The sequence below is a fragment of the Amblyraja radiata genome, chromosome 5, assembly GCF_010909765.2.
Source record: "Amblyraja radiata isolate CabotCenter1 chromosome 5, sAmbRad1.1.pri, whole genome shotgun sequence".
In the NCBI taxonomy this organism is placed as follows: Eukaryota; Metazoa; Chordata; class Chondrichthyes; order Rajiformes; family Rajidae; genus Amblyraja; species Amblyraja radiata.
Window position 1 is genome coordinate 91,953,970 of NC_045960.1, and position 19,465 is coordinate 91,973,434.

General features: G+C 40.2%; 1 protein-coding gene across 4 annotated transcripts in view; it reads left to right on the plus strand.

Annotated features, from left to right (window-relative positions):
* The window catches only part of sipa1l2 (signal induced proliferation associated 1 like 2), a 463,054-nt gene that overhangs the window by 432,418 nt on the left and 11,171 nt on the right, over nt 1-19,465 (plus strand). For 2 of the 4 annotated variants that reach the window (XM_033021738.1, XM_033021741.1), the window contains 2 exons: nt 5,588-5,711; nt 6,872-6,916. In XM_033021738.1, coding sequence (XP_032877629.1) covers nt 5,588-5,711; nt 6,872-6,916 — 169 coding nt within the window. Of the gene's footprint in view, nt 1-5,587; nt 5,712-6,871; nt 6,917-13,538; nt 13,672-19,465 lie in introns of all 4 variants that reach the window. The other 2 variants (XM_033021740.1, XM_033021739.1) reach the window with 2 other exon arrangements.

Sequence of the window (19,465 nt, forward strand, 5' to 3'; positions counted from 1 at the left end):
AAATATCAAAATGCTTTTGTATTCGTTGGAAGTTTTGGGTTCAAATGGGTTTTTGTTTACTATGCACTAATCCACAATTGACTTTGAATATATAATCTTTTACTGTGTGATATAAAAAGATGGCTATCTAATTCCAATTGATCTACAGGCTTCCACTATGACAGAGCCATTGCCCATTTACTGCCATTTAAAAAAGAAAATCACATATTTGGCATATTTGCTGCACTAGTTTGGAGGAGTGGGGGTACCCAGGGGTGGATGAAACCAAGATGAAAACAATAGATAAGATAGTGAGCAGACACATCGAAGAGAATATTGATAATCTATTGATGGCAGTGAGGTGTGGAAACTGGAGTAGGGAGGTGAAAGAAAAAACAACTGCAGGAGTCAAAATGCATGTTGGGTCAAGACTGGATGGACTTGGACAAGTGGCAGCACGGTAGCATTGTTGCATTACAGCACCAGAGACCAGGGTTTGATCCTGACTACGGATGCAGGTTGTATGGAATTTGTACATTTCCCCTGTGACTGCATATGTTTTCTCCAGGTGCTCTGGTTTCCTCCCATACTTCAAAGACCTACAGGTTGTAGGTTAATCGGCATCTGTAAATTGTAATTTGTCCCGAGTGTGTAGGATAGTGTTAGTGTACGGGGCGAACATTAGTCGGCGCAGACTCGGTGGACCAAAGGCACTGTATCTGTAATGACTAAAGTGCAGGAGTTGGTGGTACGGAGGGATCTGTGAGTCCATTAATTAAAAAAGGACTGAATTTTTATGTAATCAATGTAGGCCAGCAGTGCTGCTTTATGACTCCATATTCAACATAACAGTCTTATGGATCAAAGCTTTAGACATGGACCCAATGAGAGATCTCAGGTTGAAGGCTCAACTGGTTGATGTTTCCGAGCAGGACGGAGCAGGGGGAGATGAGCCATTACATTTATCACTTTCAGGTGAATGTGAAAGATGCACAATTCAAAGAAGTGAGAGGTTCTGAGTCCTGAGGAATATTGCTCCCTCAACCAATAAAACTAAAGTGAATTAACTGATGTGGCTCCAAGGATGTGTGGTGCACAATTTATCTACAATAATTGGAACAATAACTGATATTTGGAAAAAAATATGAATAGGAAGTGTTTGGAAGAACACAGGACAAGTACAGACAAATGACACTAGCCAAAATGCCAACTTAGTCGGCATGGACAAGGTGGGTCGAAGGGCATATTTCTGTGCTGTACTGTTCTAATGACTCTGACGCTATTCAGAGCAGTAGTGATGGGTGAGTGTAGCTGATGCAGGGCAAGATGCAGAATGTATAATTTTGGATAAAAGTTTGTGCTATGTGAAGTTCAGGTGGATGCTTAAGATGGAGCTCAGGTGCTTGAGAGGTCTGTAGGAGGCAGCTTTGGGGGAGTGAAGGACTGAAGAAGGGAGCATGCAAGGTCTGAGCAGAATGTGGGAACAGCATCAGCAGGTCCTTGACAACACAAGCTGTGAGGTGACGAGAGGGAGAGTGGGATGTCAGTGTGAAGACGGAGGAGGAGGTGGAGAAACTGTAGGAGGAAATGTGGGAAGAGTGAGACCCTAGAGGTGTGAGTATGAAATCCGTGAGGAGACTGCAGGAGCGTGAGCAGGAATTCGGAGAGAGACTGCAGGAGGGAGTGCAGGAGGTGTGTGGAGACAGGGAAGGAATTTCATCATCAGTGATAAGCATGTAAGAGGTTAAAAACACAAATACAAATTTATCATATGAGCCACAATTGTCAGAGGCAGTAGCAGAATTCTGGTCGAATCATATTGAAGTGAATTTTGATAGTTTGCTTTGGGCTAAATTGCTGAATGATTTGATTTGCAGTTTGAGAGAGAGAAGGTTAAATCAGAAGTGTCAGTGTTGCAGCTGAACAAAGGGGATGATGAAGGCATGAGAGAGGAGCTGGCCAAGGTCGACTGGAAAAGGATCCTAGCAGGAATGATGGTGGAGCAGCAATGGCAGAATTTCTGAGCATAATCCAGAAGATGCAGGATTATTTCATTCCAAAGAGGAAGAAAGATTTTCAGGGGAGTAGGAGGCAACCGTTACTGACAAGAGAAGTTAGGAATGGAATAAAACTAAAAGAAAATGTGTATAAAAATAGCAAAGAGTATTGGAGGGTAGCTAATGTTATCCCACTTTTCAAGAAAAGAGCGAGAGAGGAAATGGGGAATTATAGACCAGTTAGCCTGACATCGGTGGTGGAGAAGATGCTGGAGTCGATTGTTAAAGGTAATAACGGCGCATTTGGATAGCAGTAAAATGATTGGTCCAAGTCAGCATGGATTTATGAAGGGGGAATCCTGCTTGACTAATCTTCGGGAATTTTTTGAGGATGTGACAAGTAAAATGGATGAAGGAGAGCCAGTGGATGTAGTGTATCTGGACTTTCACAAAGCCTTTGATAAGGTCCCGCACAGGAGATTAGTAGGGAAAATTAGAGCACCTGGTATTGAGAGTAAGGTACTGAAATGGATAGAAAATTGGTTGGCAGACAGGAAACAAAGAGTAGGGATTAACGGGTCCCTTTCAGAATGGCAGGCAGTGATTAGTGGGGTACCGCAAGGCACGGTGCTGGGACCGCAGCTATTTACAATATACATTAATGATTTAGATGAAGTGATTAAGAGTAACATTAGCAAATTTGCAGATGACACAAAGCAGGGCGGCAGTGTGAACTGTGAAGAGGATGCTATGAGCATGCAAGGTGACGGACAAATTGGATGAGTGGGCAAATGCATGGCAGATGCAGTTTAATGTGGATAAATGTGAGGTTATCCATTTTTGTGGCAAGAACAGAAAGGCAGATTATTAACTGAATGGTGTCTTGTTAGGAAAAGGGGAAGTACAATGTGTTCTGGGTGTCCTTGTTCATCAGTCACTGAAAGTAAGCATGCAGGTACAGCAGGCAATGAAGAAAGCTAATGGCATGTTGGCCTTCATAACATGAGGAGTTCAGTATAGGAGCAAAGAGGTCCTTCTACAGTTGTACAGGGCCCTAGTGAACAACACCTGGAGTATTGTGTGCAGTTTTGGTCTCCAAATTTGAGGAAGGACATTCTTGTTATTGAGGGAGTGCAGCGTAGGTTCGCGAGGTTACTTCCCGGGATGGCGGGACTGTCATATGTTGAAAGAATGTAACCACTGGAATTTAGAAAGGATGGGAGGGAGTCTTATTGAAACATATAAGATTATTAAGGGATTGGACACACTAGAGGCGGGAAACATGTTCCCAATGTTGGGGGAGTCCAGAACCAGGGGCCACAGTTTAAGAATAAGGGGTAGGCCATTTAGAGCGGAGATGAGGAAAAACTTTTTCACCCAGAGAGTTCACCCAGATCTGTGGAATTCTCTGTCTCAGAAGGCAGTGGAGGCCAATTCTCTGGATGCTTTCAAGAGAGAGTTAGATAGAGTTCTTAAAGATAACGGAGTCAATGGATATGGGGAGAAGGCAGGATTGTGGATGATCAGCCATGATCACAGTGAATGGCGATGCTGGCTCGAAGGGCCGAATGACCTACTCCTGCACCTATTGTCTATTGACAACAGAAGGTAACAAAAAGGGCAATACGGGGTGAAAAGATTAAGTACGAGGGTAAACTGGCGAAGAATATAAAGTAGGATAGGAAAAGCTTCTTTAGGTATGTTAAGAGAAAAAGATTAGTAAAGACAAATGTGGGTCCCTTGAAGGCAGAACAGGTGAAATTATTATGGGGAACAAGGAAATGGCAGAAGAGTTAAACTGGTACTTTGTGTCTTCCTTAGTGAAGACAGAACCAATCTCCCAGATGTACTAGAGGACAGAGGATCTAGGGAGACAGAGGAACTGAAAGAAATTTGCATTAGGCGAGAAATAGTTTTGGGTAGACTGAAGGCTGATAAATCCCATGGGCTTGATGGTCTGCATCCCAGGGTACTCAAGGAGGTGGCTCTAGAAATCGTGGACGCATTGGTGATCATTTTCCAATGTTCTATAGATTCAGGGTCAGTTCCTGTGGATTGGAGGGTAGCTAATGTTATCCCACTTTTCAAGAAAAGAGCGAGTGGTGGGGAAGATGCTGGAGTCGATTATTAAAGGTAATAATAGCGCATTTGGATAGCAGTAAAAGGATTGGTCCGTCAGCATGGATTTATGAAGGAAATCCTGCTTGACTAATCTTCTGGAATTTTTTGAGGATGTGACAAGTAAAATGGATGAAGGAGAGCCAGTGGATGTAGTGTATCTGGACTTTCACAAAACCTTTGATAAGGTCCCACACAGGAGATTAGTGGGGAAAATTAGAGCACCTGGTATTGGGGGTCGGGTATTGACATGGATAGAGAATTGGGTGGCAGACAGGAAACAAAGAGTAGGACAAACTAGATGCAGGAAAAATCGTCCCAATGTTGGGGGAGTCCAGAACCAGGGGCTACAGTCTAAGAATAAAGGGGCGGCCATTTAAAACTGAAATGAACTGAAACTTTTTCACCCAGACAGTTGTGAATTTGTAGAATTCTCTGCCACAGAAGGCAGTAGAGGCCAATTCACTGGATGAATTTAAAAGAGAGTTAGTAGAGCTCTAAGGGCTAGCGGAATCAAGGGATATGGGGAGAATGCAGGCACGGGTTACTGAATGTGGTGATCAACCATGATCACAATGAATGGCGGTGCAGGCTCGAAGTGCCAAATGGGCTCCTCCTGCACCTATTTTCTATGTTTCCATTAATTTTGGATTGCGTGACAATACCTTTCAACTGTTTATTGTTTCTAATTTCAAGATAGTTTGTTTGCAGCCAACTTGGGCCTATTAACCTTGAGATATAATGAAGTGACCTCAAGGGCATCTTATTATGTAGCTATAGAACCTTTCATTGGAAGTACCATCGTACTCTGAATATACATTCAAGAATGTTCCCTTGTGTGTAATCAGTAGTCTGTGGGTGCCATGGGAAAGGGCGTAGGGCTGCTTTCACTACAGTTTCAACCTTTAACCCCGTCAAAGATCTCAGTCCTGTTCACTTTCACACGTGTCGTGGAGGTGACGGGATTTTGCAGTTGCTGTGACATAAATGTGGTGCCTGTTCTGCAGTTCCCTCGTATGATTGAACAATGTGGTGAGATGAAGTAAAAGGGCAGTTCTGTCTAAAAATGTCTATCCTGATTCTGCTGGGTTTTAGAGGCTTAAGTAAGAACAGCCTCCGTTTCCAATTAGAAACAACTAATCAGAATGGATATGTCAGTTATCTCTGATGTGTGTGGACACGTGTACTCGGGGCTAGCCTCTGGATGCGACTGTCAAAAAACAAATGAGCTTTTGAGACTTTTGATGTCTTCTGCTTTACCTTATAGCCTTGATACAAAATCCTTCAGTTCTTGGAATGATTTGAATTGAATGCTTTGTGAATGTCACTACCTCGCCTTTGGCATTAACCAAATGAAGAGAGGTATGCTGAATGTGAGGTGCCGACATGGTTTTGTGGCCAGCCTGACTGAGCTGCTATATCCATATGTTCTTGTTTCTCTCTGAAAGTGAAACTGTGCTTTACTCTAACGATTTCTATTCCTTCATCTACAGATCAGAGGGTGGCCTCCTTCTGCACACTGAACGACATGCAGTCAGCACAAAGCATGGAGGGAGCTGAGGAGTTATCTCTGCATTTGGGCCAAGCAGACAGGAAGGATCACCCCAATGATACAGGGTAGGTATAACTGGAGGTTATCCTTTCATAAGATACAACGATAATCTTGCTTGAAGCTCTGCCAAGTCACTGCCACAGATCTGATGTATTTTCACAATCTTCATTCCATTGATTTATATAAATTAAGGAGCATTCAGATTATCTGTGGAAGGAAGTTTGAAAATGATATGCATTTTATATCTTAGTAATTGGTATACTTACACATAGTTTATTAAATAAAATTATTAACTCATTGTTTGCATGGTTTAATTGTAGTTTAGACTCCTGTGACAGTGTTTGTTAGCCAGAGCTGCCGGCCTCATTAGAATGAATCAAGCCTCATTCATAAACAAAAGGAGTGGCTTCAATGCTTTTCTGGTTTGACATCTGACCCTGGGCTCTGTGAAAAGGTCAGCCAAGAATCTATATATATTTGTTGCTAGATACATCTATATCCCAGAAAGTGTGCCTGCACATTGCAAAAGATGGACTACATTTATTTATTTATAATTGTTTCAAGTTCAGCACATAGTTTGCATTAGATAATATCTTCAATGTTTAATATTTGTAGATTATGACATCACATCAGAATCTACTCATTTTTAACTGTTATTGTACCATTCAAGGACAAAATTATTGTCAGACATGTATGTCAAAGTTGATGGATTTATAGAATTCCTTTGTATTCAACTTTGAATCTCCAACTAGATATTTTCTATACCCCCTTCGCTCTTCTCCCTTTCCTATCCAACAACCCACTTCACTTTTCACTCTTACCCTCCTGCCTTCCCACTGGACTCCCTGTTCCATTACCCTGTATCCCATTTCTACCCTATCCCTGCCCATCACGCTTCCATTGGTCCCCAGCCATATGGTGGACACGTTTTTGTCTACTCTTTCAATTTGCTTCCCATGTTTTATACATGTGACTTCATAGGCTGAGCCAGCATTTAATTTCCCATCCCTGGTTGCCCTTGAGAAGGTGGTGATGATTAGCTGCCCTTTAAATCCCTCCAGTCCTTGGGTTGTGGGCTGCCCACGATGCTGTTAGGGAGAGAGTCCAGGATTTCTACCTAGCAATGGTGAAGGAACAACAATATATTACTCAGGATGGTGTGTGGCTTGAAGGGCAACTTCCATGTGGTGATGTTCCCATTATTTTGCTGCCCTTGTCCTTCTAGCTTGCAGAGTTCGTGGGTTTTGGAAGTGTTGTCTGAGGAGTTTTGGTGAGTTGCTGTAGTGCATCCTGTAGATGGTACTAATGTTGCTACTGTGCGTTGGTGGTGGAGTGGCTGGTTGTGGGGGATGCTTATCAAACAGGCTGCAATGTCCTCTAAGGTATAAAACTTCTTGCGTGTTGTTAAAACTGCACTCAACCAGGCAATGGAACATATTCCATCACACTCCTGACTTGAGCCTTGTAAAAGGTGAACAAGCTTTGTGGAGTCAGGCAATGAGTAACCACAGAATTTCCAGCCTCTGACTTCAGAGCCAAAATTGTGTATATGGCAATTCCAGTTCAGTCTGTGGTCTTCCGTAACTCAGGATATTAATGGTGTGGGATTCTTTGATAGTAATGTCATTGTATATCTGGATTTTATCTTTGGATCAGAAAGATAATTTAGTAAAACCTATTCCGCAACTGGATAGCATTCAGGCATTGTTATCCACCTCCCTCTCGCTACTCCATTTGAAATCCATTTTTTAAAATATGTTTATTAATGCAAAGTTTAATATTGGAGAAACTAAAAATAAGGAATTACAATGATAAATATCAAGCAAAGTGCTAAATTGAAGACTCATGAAACAAACCTGCGATTCTTTCAGAAAACCTCTTGGTCCTTGACATTGAAGTGTGGTCACTGAAATTAAAGCAGAATGATACCAAGCTCAGAAATTCAAATCATTAGAAAAGTTACATAAAAGTTGTATTTGCTTGAATCTGAGAGGTGATCTAATGGAAATCTTTAACCTGATTGTGGGATGTTACCACATAGAGAGAGAAAAATATTTCTCCTGTAGGTGAATAATAAAAAGGGTATAACCTTAAGATTTAAACCTGAAAACATTAGCAATGCAAAGCAGCCAGTAGTGGTCATATTTTATGCTATCATTAAGTTTATACATAACCAACATATGCATTTAATAAAATTTGATTTTTGGAAATATTAAAAATGTCAGTGATCATTGCCAATGTGGCTCCAGTCCCTCCCCACAAACATGCGCCTGCTTCAACATCCCTCAGTTCCAAAGCTTGACCCTGGTCCTTTTCTTTCTTAGTTTAGTTTGGAGATATAGCATGGAAACAGGCCTTTCAGCCCACCAAGTCCATGCCGGCCATCACTCACCCGTAATTTATGTTATCCCACATCTCTCATCCTCTTTCTAAATATTAGGAGCAATGTACAGAGGCCAATTAATCCACAAACCCATATGTCTTTGGGAGTGGAAGAAAACCGGACACCCAGAAGAAGCCCATGCGGTCACAGGATGAATGTGCAAACTTAACACTGACAGCACCCGAGATCAGGATCAAATCCGGATCTCTGGCATTGTGAGGTAGCAGCTCTATCAGCTAGCTGTACCACTGTACCGCCCATGCTGAGGCACTGCCTTGCCTCTCCTGATGCTATTGTACAAAGTCACGAAATAGTATGGGTGACATTGTGAGGGATCAGATGTATCCATCTGAAAACTACAAGGGCAAATGTTCCTAGTGGTACTGTTACTTTAAAAAAAGTTACATTTGCTAACAGATTGTAAAGAGTGTGCAGTTTCTCTGTTTAAAAACACAGGACATCCCAACATTTGTAGGAATGGTAGAATGCTCATCAGAAGCTTCATCAATGCCCATTATATGTTCATCGTTACAATCATACCGCACAATACCAGCTCCTTTGGCCTACTACATCAATGCTGACCTATTTCACAGATCCACTCTAATCCCATTTGCCCAATTTAGGCCCAAATTCTTCTCTGCCTTGCCTATTTAAGCATCTGTCTAAATGCTACTTAAACATATCTGATTCGGTCTACTTTGGCAGCTGAGCCTTTGGATCCCCTTTAAAACTCCCACATATCACCTTAAACCTATGCCCTCGTGTTATTAAGACCTCTACCATGGTAAAAACGATTTTGACTAACTACCCTATCCATAAGTCAATATTCGTTTAATCTTGCTGTGTATATTGCTCAATATTCGTCTTTACTGAGAGCTATCGGTTGACTTTTATTGGTTATCAAGGTTTCCGTGTTTGTAATTTCTGATGACTTTTTCATCTACATAAATAGACATTCTTCAGTTATCTGATACCTCTTTGACATTGACTCAACATTGAGGGGTCCATTTGAAGTGAGATAGGAAGAGTGCATTGCCAGATCATGTTGAACTCTGGTTGCAATGCTGATTTTGTGCAATAATGCTACATCGCTCAGTTGTAACAAACAGTTGTGCTTTTAACTTTGAAACGTATTGACAGATCCCTTTGTTTGTGTAGTACTTGAACAAGCTTGAGGTTGAGTTTTCTATAATCGTTGTTGCTCTCGTAGCTTTTCAGCCAATTTATTTTGACCTTGATTCAGTAATTGGTTTATTGATTTAAATTTAAAACCTATAGTAGATTCAAGATTCAAGAAGTTTATTGCCATGTCAACAAGTTGATAGGAATGTGTCTTGGTTCGCTCTCAGACAGATACAATACAGTACAATACAACCACCACATACACCACAATAAATAATACAGACAATACCGTACGAAGGACAATATATACAGGAAGGACAGTACCCAGCAGCGTCATGTTAAGCGTAAGTGCAAGTGCAAAAGAAAGTGCAGAGTGATTAGTGCAAATTCAAATATCTGATGGCTTGGAGGTAGGTGCTGTCTCTGAAGCGAGATGTTTTACTTTTAATGCTTCTATATCTCCTTCCTGATGGGAGGAGATTAAAGAGGTAAGGGGCTGGGTGAAAGTGGTCTGCTATGATTTTTTTGGCCTTTCTGGTGAGTCTTGTTGAGTAAAGTGATGTCACTGAGGGAAGTCTGCTGCATAGTAATGCATTGAACTTCATTAGGATCTATTTTAGGTTTTTGTGTAATTCTGGTGAATGCTCCCCTAAAGTCCTTTAAATAAAACACATATTCCTTTCAATTCAGGATCTCAGTTTGAACAATGTGTAAATGTACCCAAAAGCCTGCGTATTATTGATCTTTGTACAGTTCACCATGGATCCATTGTACTGTACTGGAGAGATGTAGCAGTGGACAATGAAGAATGCCTTTGTAAAGTGGGCGTGTTTTTACTGGAAAAGAGATTGAAAGGTACAATAATTGCTGCTATTAAGATTCAAAGGGGACAGTGGATGGTCAATCGTAGCAAGAAGTCTCACCCTTGTCCAGAACAGTAGAAAAAAGACACACAATGCAGTTGAAGTGGGAGGTAGAATTAAGACAAATCAGCAAATAATTAATGATTGAATGAGTGAGGGACACACTGCCAGTGGAGATGATGAAACTACTGATTTCTCAATGCAAATTAAAGATTTTTCTGGGAAATGAACACAATAAGATTTATTCTGCAAATAATTTGAAACATGACATTGTTAATGCTTGAAGGACCACAGTAGACTGTGGCTACTGGTTCCCACACTTTACACTACTTGGGCCTTCCTCTCCTCATGTCTGTTCCTGACTAATTGAAAGAGATTCTTCTTCTTGCGTATGGCGTGCACAGCCTAAAGTTGTAGGAAAACTTGTTCTATTTGATCTTAATTGATTGTGCACGCCGGGTTGATGGCATGCGTCGAAACAGGGCGGACCACGTGAAGGTTGCAATCTTCCACCCCATTGAAAGAGATTGATTGTTTTGATCAGTCAACATCTCCACTGTTACTCTACCAAGTAACCCACAGTTTGGTAGGAGGTGAGCTGGAAGAACCTTGGTCTTTTTTTACTTCCATCAATTTCTATGTTCCTATTTTTATTCCTCTCTCTTGCTCTTTTTACACCCATTTAAACTCGTGACATTTTATGTCTGTCGCACTTCACACATCATTGCTTTAAAATGTCAAAAATATATTTTAACATGGTCGGTCATTTCATGCTGTTTTATTCTAACCGGAGGCAGAAAATTTACAAGCACCTGCCAATTTGCAAACTTCTGACCCATAATATTTACCCACCAATTGACCTCATAATTTATTTTGTCGGGAATGCAACCATAAAGGGACGGGGCAGGTTACAAATTAAGCATAATGGTGCATTGTTCACTGCATGATGCAATCGTCCGATTGCAAACCAGTGAATCAACTGACATTGGAAGAGTAGTGAGAGATAGAGTCATAAAGTGATACAGAGTAGAAACAGGCCCTTCGGCCCAACTTTCCTACACCGGCCAACATGTCCCAGCTACACTCAGACCCTTAGTCCTGGCAAGATCCAGCAGTTATTCCTGCATAATTGTAAAACATTGGAGATAATTATAAAACATTGGAAATAACAAAGTTTATGTTGCAGTCATAATCATACAGCGTGAAAATAGGCCCATCGACCCAATTTGCCCACACCGACCAATATGTCCCATCTACACTAGTCCCACCTGCCTGCATTTGGACCATATCATTCTAAACCTATCCTATCCATGTACCTGTCTAAATATCAGTTTAGTTTATTGTCCTAAATATTTCCTAAACGTTGCAATAGTACCTGCCTCAACTACCTCCTTTGGCAGCTTGTTCCATATACCCACCATCCTTTGTGTAAAAATGTTCCCCCTCAGGTTCCTATTAAATCTTTCCCCCCTTACCTTAACCTATGTCCTCTGGTTCTTGATTCCCCTATTCTGGGCAAAAGACTCTGTACGTTTACCCAATCTATTCCTCTCACAATTTAGTACACCTCTATAAGATCACCCCTCATTCCCCTGCGCTCTAAGGAATATAGTCCTAGCCTGTTCAATCACTCCCTAAAGCTCAGGCCCTTGAGACCTGGCAACATCCTCATAAATCTTCTCTGCACCCTTTCTAGCTTAACAACCTCTTTCCTATAACATGGTGCCCAAAACTGACACAGTATTCTTAATTTCACCAATGTCTAATATTAGACCAATATCTATACTTAATACACTGATTGATGACCACCCTATCTACCTGCGACACCACCTTCAAAGAACTATGTGCCCGCAATACTAGATCTCTTTGCTCTACAACACTCCCAAACACTCACCCTACCTTTCATTGTGTAGATCCTGGCCAAGTTGGACTTCCCAAAATGCAACACCTCACATTTCTCACTATTAGATTCCATAAACCATTCCTCAGCCCACCTGACTAACCGTTCAAGATGCTGCTGCAATTTTTGACAACCATCTTCACTGTTCAACCATGCTAGTTATGGTTCTTGGTGGTCACTGACCAGGCCTGGTAATCTAACAAAATCAGGCTGGTTGTTGAGAGTTGAAAAATAACACATCATCACTATCTACAATACCACCCACTTTTGTGTCATCTCCAAACATGCTAATCATGCCATGTATGTTCTTATCCAAATCATTGATATCGATGACAAACAGCAATGGGCTCAGCACCAAACACTGAGGCACACCACTAGTCACAGGCCTCCAGTCCGAAAAACATCACCCTCTGCTTCCTTCCATGACGCCAATTTTCTATCCAATCGGCTATCTCTCTGAGGATCCCATGCGCTCTAACCTTCCAGAATAGCTTACCACGTGGAACCTTGTCTAAACCCACAGCAAACCACTTCATTCTGATTGGATTTGGGCTGTCTAAAATAACAATGTTTCCAGATTTTAAAAGAATGCTACTGACACAAAATAGGATGCAGGATTATGAATATTTCTACCTTTAAAATTGAGGAATGAAATGAACAAAAAACAGACGCTTTTGTTCAAATCTAAGCCCGACAGATAGACACACAACCACTCTATTGGTTGCAAGAATCATAAAAGAACAGACAATATTAGTTTAGTTTGGACAATGCTAGTATGGTTTTTGGTGGTCACTGACCAGGCCTGGTAATCTAACAAATCAGGCTGATTTGGTTGATTGTTGAGAGTTGAAAAAGAACACAATCGTTCTGTAGGGTTGTTTTTTCCTTGGTAGTTAACAATAAAGAGAACTTTACTGATTTTGGATGCCTCCTGGCATCCTATCCCAAACGGACAAATTTTTTGGATTGCAACCCTTTTTCATACAAGGTCTGAAGAAGTGTCCTAACCATGAATGTCTGTCCATTTGCTTCTCCTGATGCTGCCTGGCCCTGCTAAATTCCTCCACTGGTTGATTTTTGCTTAAGATTACAGCTTCTGCATCTGTCCTTTTCCTCAAAGTTCGCCTTTCCAAAGAAAAAAATCATAATTATATTTGGATAATCAGTCATGAGAACGATGTATATTCAAAGCATTCTTGAGTAATTGCTTTGACTCCTTTGAAAAATAAAAACTCTCGATTTGTAACCTGTGTTTTTATAAAAAAACTTTATCTTTTATATTCATTCTAAATGGATTGTTCAGTGCTCAATATTCAGCAAGATTTGAGAACAAAGTTTGCCTTGAGCATTGGTATTATTACCAGGACCGCTGTTTATTTTTATATTTAGACCTTGCAAATTATTCCTGGGACAGGAGGAAGCAGCTCATTTACCTTGTTTTTTGTAAGAATGATAGTCTAAGGATTTTTAATCATTAAGTCCATGTTTCTTTCTTGGTTTTATTACCTTGAACATAATCTTCAGTCACTTTTAATCATGAGAATATGATAATATGAATATAAAGGAACTTGGCAAAATAGAAACATTTTGCTAATATGATTGAACAAGACTTTTTGACGTCCAGTGTAGCACAAAGGAAAATCAAGACACCTTCACAACTCGGTCAACTGTCAATCAAAAATGGTGTTACTGGTACAAGGACAGCCTTGGGAATTTCACTACCAATCAAAACAAGCGGTTCAGCTATGCCATATCAAGTAAGATGAGTTCCACTCACCTGTGTATTTAGGGTATTTCGTTATGATAATCTCAACATCAAGAATTAATTTATGCCATTGCCAGTTGACCTGCCATGAAAATCATCTGGCCTAGATCCTGGAAATATTTCTACTCCTGTAGGAAAGCTTGGCACTGCCATCTTCTTGTAGATAATAAGGCAAGATTTTTACTAAAATAGTTTAAAATCATATGCATTCATTCAAGATAATAGAATTACTTGACTATTCCTTCAAAGTCTGCTCTATAAGGATAGCCATGGATCAAAAGTTATTTGAGTTACTTGAGACATTAAGAGTGTCATATATTATTATTTGACTTAATAAATACAGCAGGGAAACAGGCCCTTCAGCCCAACTTGCTCAAATCGACTAAAATGCGCCATCTACATTGGTCTTACTTGGCCCTTATTTATCTAAACCATTCATATCCATATATCTATCAAAATGTATTTTAAATGGTGTATTGGATCTGCCTCAACTACCTCCTCTGGTACCTCATTCCATATATCTGTGTAGAAAACGTTGCTCCTCAGGTTCTATTAAATCTTTCCCCTCTCACTTTAAACTTATGTCCTCTGGTTCTTGATTCACCTACTCTAGGCCAAAAACTTTGTATTCACCCTATCTATTCCCCTCATGATCTTATACACCTCTATAAGATCACTCTTCATCCTCCAACGTTCCAAGAAATAAAGCCCTAGCTTTCACGTTTTTCTATAGTTCAGGCCCTCAAATCCTGGCAACATCCTCGTAAATCTTCTCTGCACTCTTTCCAGCTTTGCAACATCCATAGGAGGGTGACCAAAACTGACACAATACTCCTAATGCGGCCTCACCAGTGACTGTGGTTTATGAATTTAACAACTGTATCACATGGGGTAGAAGAGAGGTAAAAGAGTGTAAAGCTAATCAGATCTTGATTATTTGGAAACTAGCCTGTACCTTTGATGATTAATCAGATGAGGAGCACATTTCCATGATGTGCATCCATCCCTCGTTAGTCTAGGGAGTTGGTGAGTTTTCTCCATGAACTGCTGTAGTACATTTGTAAAGTTACGTATGCATTACAGTATTATGAATCAGCTCAGGATACTTGTGACCTGAAGATACTTATTCCAAGGTACCCTAGCTCTAGCTAGCTAGTTCTCTTTGATGTCACTGATCTGATTACTCTAGTCAGTGGTGAGCTGCACGATGTTGACAGTTGAGTCCATGATGATGCTGGTGGAGGAGGTTCAGCTGTTTGTTGGAATTAGTTGTAGATTGATTGTGCATGTTAACCAATCACATATAGTTAGCATCACTAACCCCACCCCACTATAATGTTTAGTTATTTATCCACCACCTTTGTGACATGAATGTCAGGCGCAGAACCTGTGCAAAGGCATCGCTAGGAGGTGGGTTGCATGCCACAATGGCCGCCGTGTCCTGGTGAATGTGGAGAGAGGGACTAGGAGTTGGCGGTTGGCATAAACTGGTTTGTGACTGGATCAAATGGCAACTCAGGTAGGATTAGAGGATGACGAAGATCAAGATGATAGGGTTTTTGGTGACTGGACGTCAGTGTCTAGTCAGAGATCAGGGAGGAATCAAGGAGAAGGAGGAGTCAGGCAAAACGAGCTCAGCCAAAGCAGCAAAAGGAGTTTTGAAGGGAACAGTTCAGAAGAGGATAGGAGAACGGTTCGGAAAAAGGTTGAAAGGAAGGAGATTAAAATAATACTGAAATTCAGAAAGGAAGATGAGCATGTCAATTTAAGTCCGATAGCTTTATCTAGGGAGCTAAAGAAGAAGGTAGGAGAGGTGGAAACAGCTAAGATTTTGAGAGACGGGAACTTGTTAATAATATGTAAAACGGAGGAGCAGAAAAATAAGGCTCTGAAGATTGAAAGTGTTTGCAAGAAGATGGTCAGTGAAAGAAAGACTCTGGGTGAGAGTAGAGTGACAAGCGGAGTAATAACAGGTATTCCTGTAGATGAAGAACTGGAGAAACTCAAACGGAGTATTTTTGGTGGCCAGGTGAGTGTAGCGAAGAGATTGTTAAGGACAGTGGAGGGTAAGAGGGTAGAGAGCTTGTCTGTGCTTCTGGAGTTTCAGCAGTCTGAACTACCAGAAAAAGTGAGAATCGGATGCATGAGCTTTCCAGTGAGGCCTTATATCCCTCCACCGCTCCGATGTTATAAATGCCAAAGGTATGGACATATAGCAGCGGTGTGTAAGGGGAAGCAGAGGTGTCCCAAGTGTGGAGGAGAGCACAGATTTGAAGAGTGCAGAGAAAATATGCAGGATAAATGCTGCAATTGCGGAGGACCGCACAGGGTAACATATGGGGGATGTGAAGTCAGGAAGAGGGCTGTGGAGATTCAGCAAGTGAAAACAGTAAGTAACATAAGCTACTCAGAGGCAGTGAAGAAGGTGCAAGGACAAAGGGGAAAAGTGGATATTAATGGGAGAGAGAATCATCCGTTTTTGAGATCAGAGGAAAGTCAAGCAGTCAAAACTCACACAGAACTGACAGCTGATAAGCTTATTGTTTTCATTGCATATGTAATCAACTGTACTGATCAGGTTAAACACAAAACAGAAAATATAAAAATCATTGTTAAGGGAGCAGAGAAGTTTTTGGGTTTAAAAGAAGTATCATGGGAGAGTATCAATAAAAAGCTTGAAGCAGATGGAAGGCAGGAAGGTTCTGGTGATAGGTCAACTTGATTATATTACAATGGAAAGCAAGGAGCATGATAGCAAACGGACAAGAGTTTAAATGATTCATTAAAGAGTTAAAGAAGAAACCAGAAGTCATATGTATTCTAGAAACCTGGCTTAAGCCTTCATTAGACTTTGTCATCAAAGGTTATGATAGTATCCGTAGAGATAGGGGGGAGGGGAGTGGAGGGGGGTGTGTAATATTTATAAAGCAAGGAATACAGTATAGATTGTTGGTGAAAGGAACAGAATTAGAATATTTAGTGGTTGAAATTTGGACAAGAGAAGGTAAGGTTAAAATTGTTAATTTTTATAATCCGTGTAAAAGGCTTTCAATGGAGTTGATGGATGAACTTGCTGGGTATTTAGGGGGGAAAGTTATATGTTGTGGAGATTTTAATGCTCATAGCACGTTGTGGGATGATTCTAATTATGAAAATGGGATGGTGATTGAGGATTTAATGGAGAATAAAAACCTTGTGTGTCTTAATGATGGAAGTGGGATACGAATCAACATCAGAACAGGGTGAGAATCAGCCATAGACCTCACACTAGTGTCAGACTCATTGGCGGGTGTTTGTTCATGGGAAGTAATTCGAAGAACAACGGTAGGAAGTGACCACTACCCGATAGAAATAGTAGTAGGAGTGAGTTTAGAGGAGTATAATACAGAGAGAATACAGAAGTGGTCTTTTAGTGGTGCTGATTGGGAGAAGTTTGAGATTATTAGTGATCAAGAAATGGAGAAAATTGATATTTATGAAGATGTGGATAATTTAAATATTTCTGTTTGTGAAGCCATTTTAGAGGCAGCAACGAAGTCCATTAAGAAGAAAGGTGGTAAGCACAACAAGTGTACCATGGTGGACTAAGGAGTGTGACAAAGCAATTAAGTGTCGAAATAAAGCTTTTAAAATTTTGAAAAGAAATCACAATTTTCAGAATCTTATTGAATACAAAAGGTTGCAAGCAAGTGTAAGAAGAGTAATAAAAAATGCAAAGAGGGAATTTTGGAGGATATTTTGTAACTCAGTGGGAAGGGAGACAAAAGTAGGTCAAGTTTGGGGAATGATAAGGAGAATGAAAGGAATTAAAAGAGAATACAAATATCCAATCCTAACTGACGGTGAAATTACAGCAGTGAAAGATGAAGAGAAAGCAGAGATGTTGGCAAAATCTTTTGCTAAAATTCACAGTTCAGACAATGTTAGTGAAGAAGGAAGAAAAGGAAAAGAAAATACCATAGCAGAGAATATACAGTTACGACATGAGGAAGACACTAACGATGTACTCAACAAACCATTCACAAAGACAGAATTCAACCGAGCTCTTAGAAAAACCAAGATGTCAGCACCAGGTAAAGATCAGATTTGTTACACCATGTTAAACCATCTCAGTGGAACATCCAAGGATTTTTTGTTAGAATTTTATAATAAAGTGTGGGAGGGTGGGAAATTACCGCAAAGCTGGAGGGAGGCAGTAGTAATCCCAATAGGAAAGCCAGGTAAAGATCTGACAAACCCAGGGAATTATAGGCCTATTGCGTTAACATCCAACATATGTAAAGTAATGGAAAAAATGGTAAATGAAAGGTTAACATATTATGTAGAAAATAAAGGATATTTATCCAATTACCAGAGTGGTTTTAGGAAGAGGAGAAACACCATGGATCCAGCTATATGTTTAGAACATGAAATTAGGAGAGCACAAATTAACAGAGAAAGTGTAGTAGCTGTATTTTTTGATATTGAGAAAGCATATGATATGATGTGGGGAGAAGGGCTATTAGTGAAACTAGGCAAATTGGGGATTAAAGGTCGTATATTGAAATGGATTAAGGATTTTTTATTTGGGAGGTCAATACAAGTACGAGTTGGAAATCAATACTCAGGAACATTAGATATTGAAAATGGAACACCTCAAGGGAGCATAATAAGTCCTTTACTATTTTTAGTAATGATAAATGATGTATATGAAGAAATTGTAAATGAAATGGGAGTTTCACTGTTTGCAGATGATGGGGCAATCTGGAAAAGGGGGAGAAATGTGAAGTTTATTGTGCAGAAACTACAGAGGGCTATAATAAAGGTACAAGAGTGGTCATATAAATGGGGATTCAAATTTTCTGTGGAAAAAACAAAGATAATGTTTTTTACTAGGAAGAAAATTGGTAGTGAGGTAAAACTAAAATTATATAACCAGGAATTGGAGAGAGTAAAATACTATACATTTTTAGGTTTATGGTTTGATGAGAGGATTACATGGATGGTTCATATTCAGAAAGTAGTGGACAAATGTAAGAAGATACTTAATATAATGAGATGTTTAGTTGGATGTGATTGGGGGGCAGATAGAACAGCTTTGAAGGCTATATACACTGGGTTAATTAGATCTGTGTTAGATTATGGTTGTGTGGTGTATGGGTCCGCATCAAGTACTTCTCTTAAGAAAATAGACAACATTCAATATCAGGCATTGAGAATATGTACAGGTGCAATAAAAACAACTCCAACAGCAGCATTACAGGTTGAAATGGGGGAGATGTTTCTAGAGATGAGAAGGATACAGCTTTCATTGAATTACTGGATTAACCTACAGGGCCACAGTCAAGAACACCCAGCACAAGTTACTGTCAAACAATGCTGGGAAAAGGAGAGAAGGGAAACAAAAAGTTTTGGATGGACAGTGACCCAGAGAGCATTACAAATCAGCATAGCACAATTAAATGTGGTTCCAACGGTTCCATTACCTTCAATTCCACCTTGGATACTTCCAGATGCAACAGTAGACTTTACAATATTAGAACAGAAAAACAAGGATAAACAACGTATGTATAATTCATTCATCATACAGGAATACATTGACAGTTACTACAGCTTTGTCCAAATTTACACAGATGCATCAAAAGATTCAGTAGATAAAGTAGGAGTAGCATTTATTGTACCAGAATTTCACATCAAAGTAGGGAAGAGGATCAATAATGAGGTCTCAGTATACACAGGTGAAATGATTGCAATATTGTTAGCAGTACAGTGGGTCGAGGATACCAGGCCTTTAAGGACAGTTATTT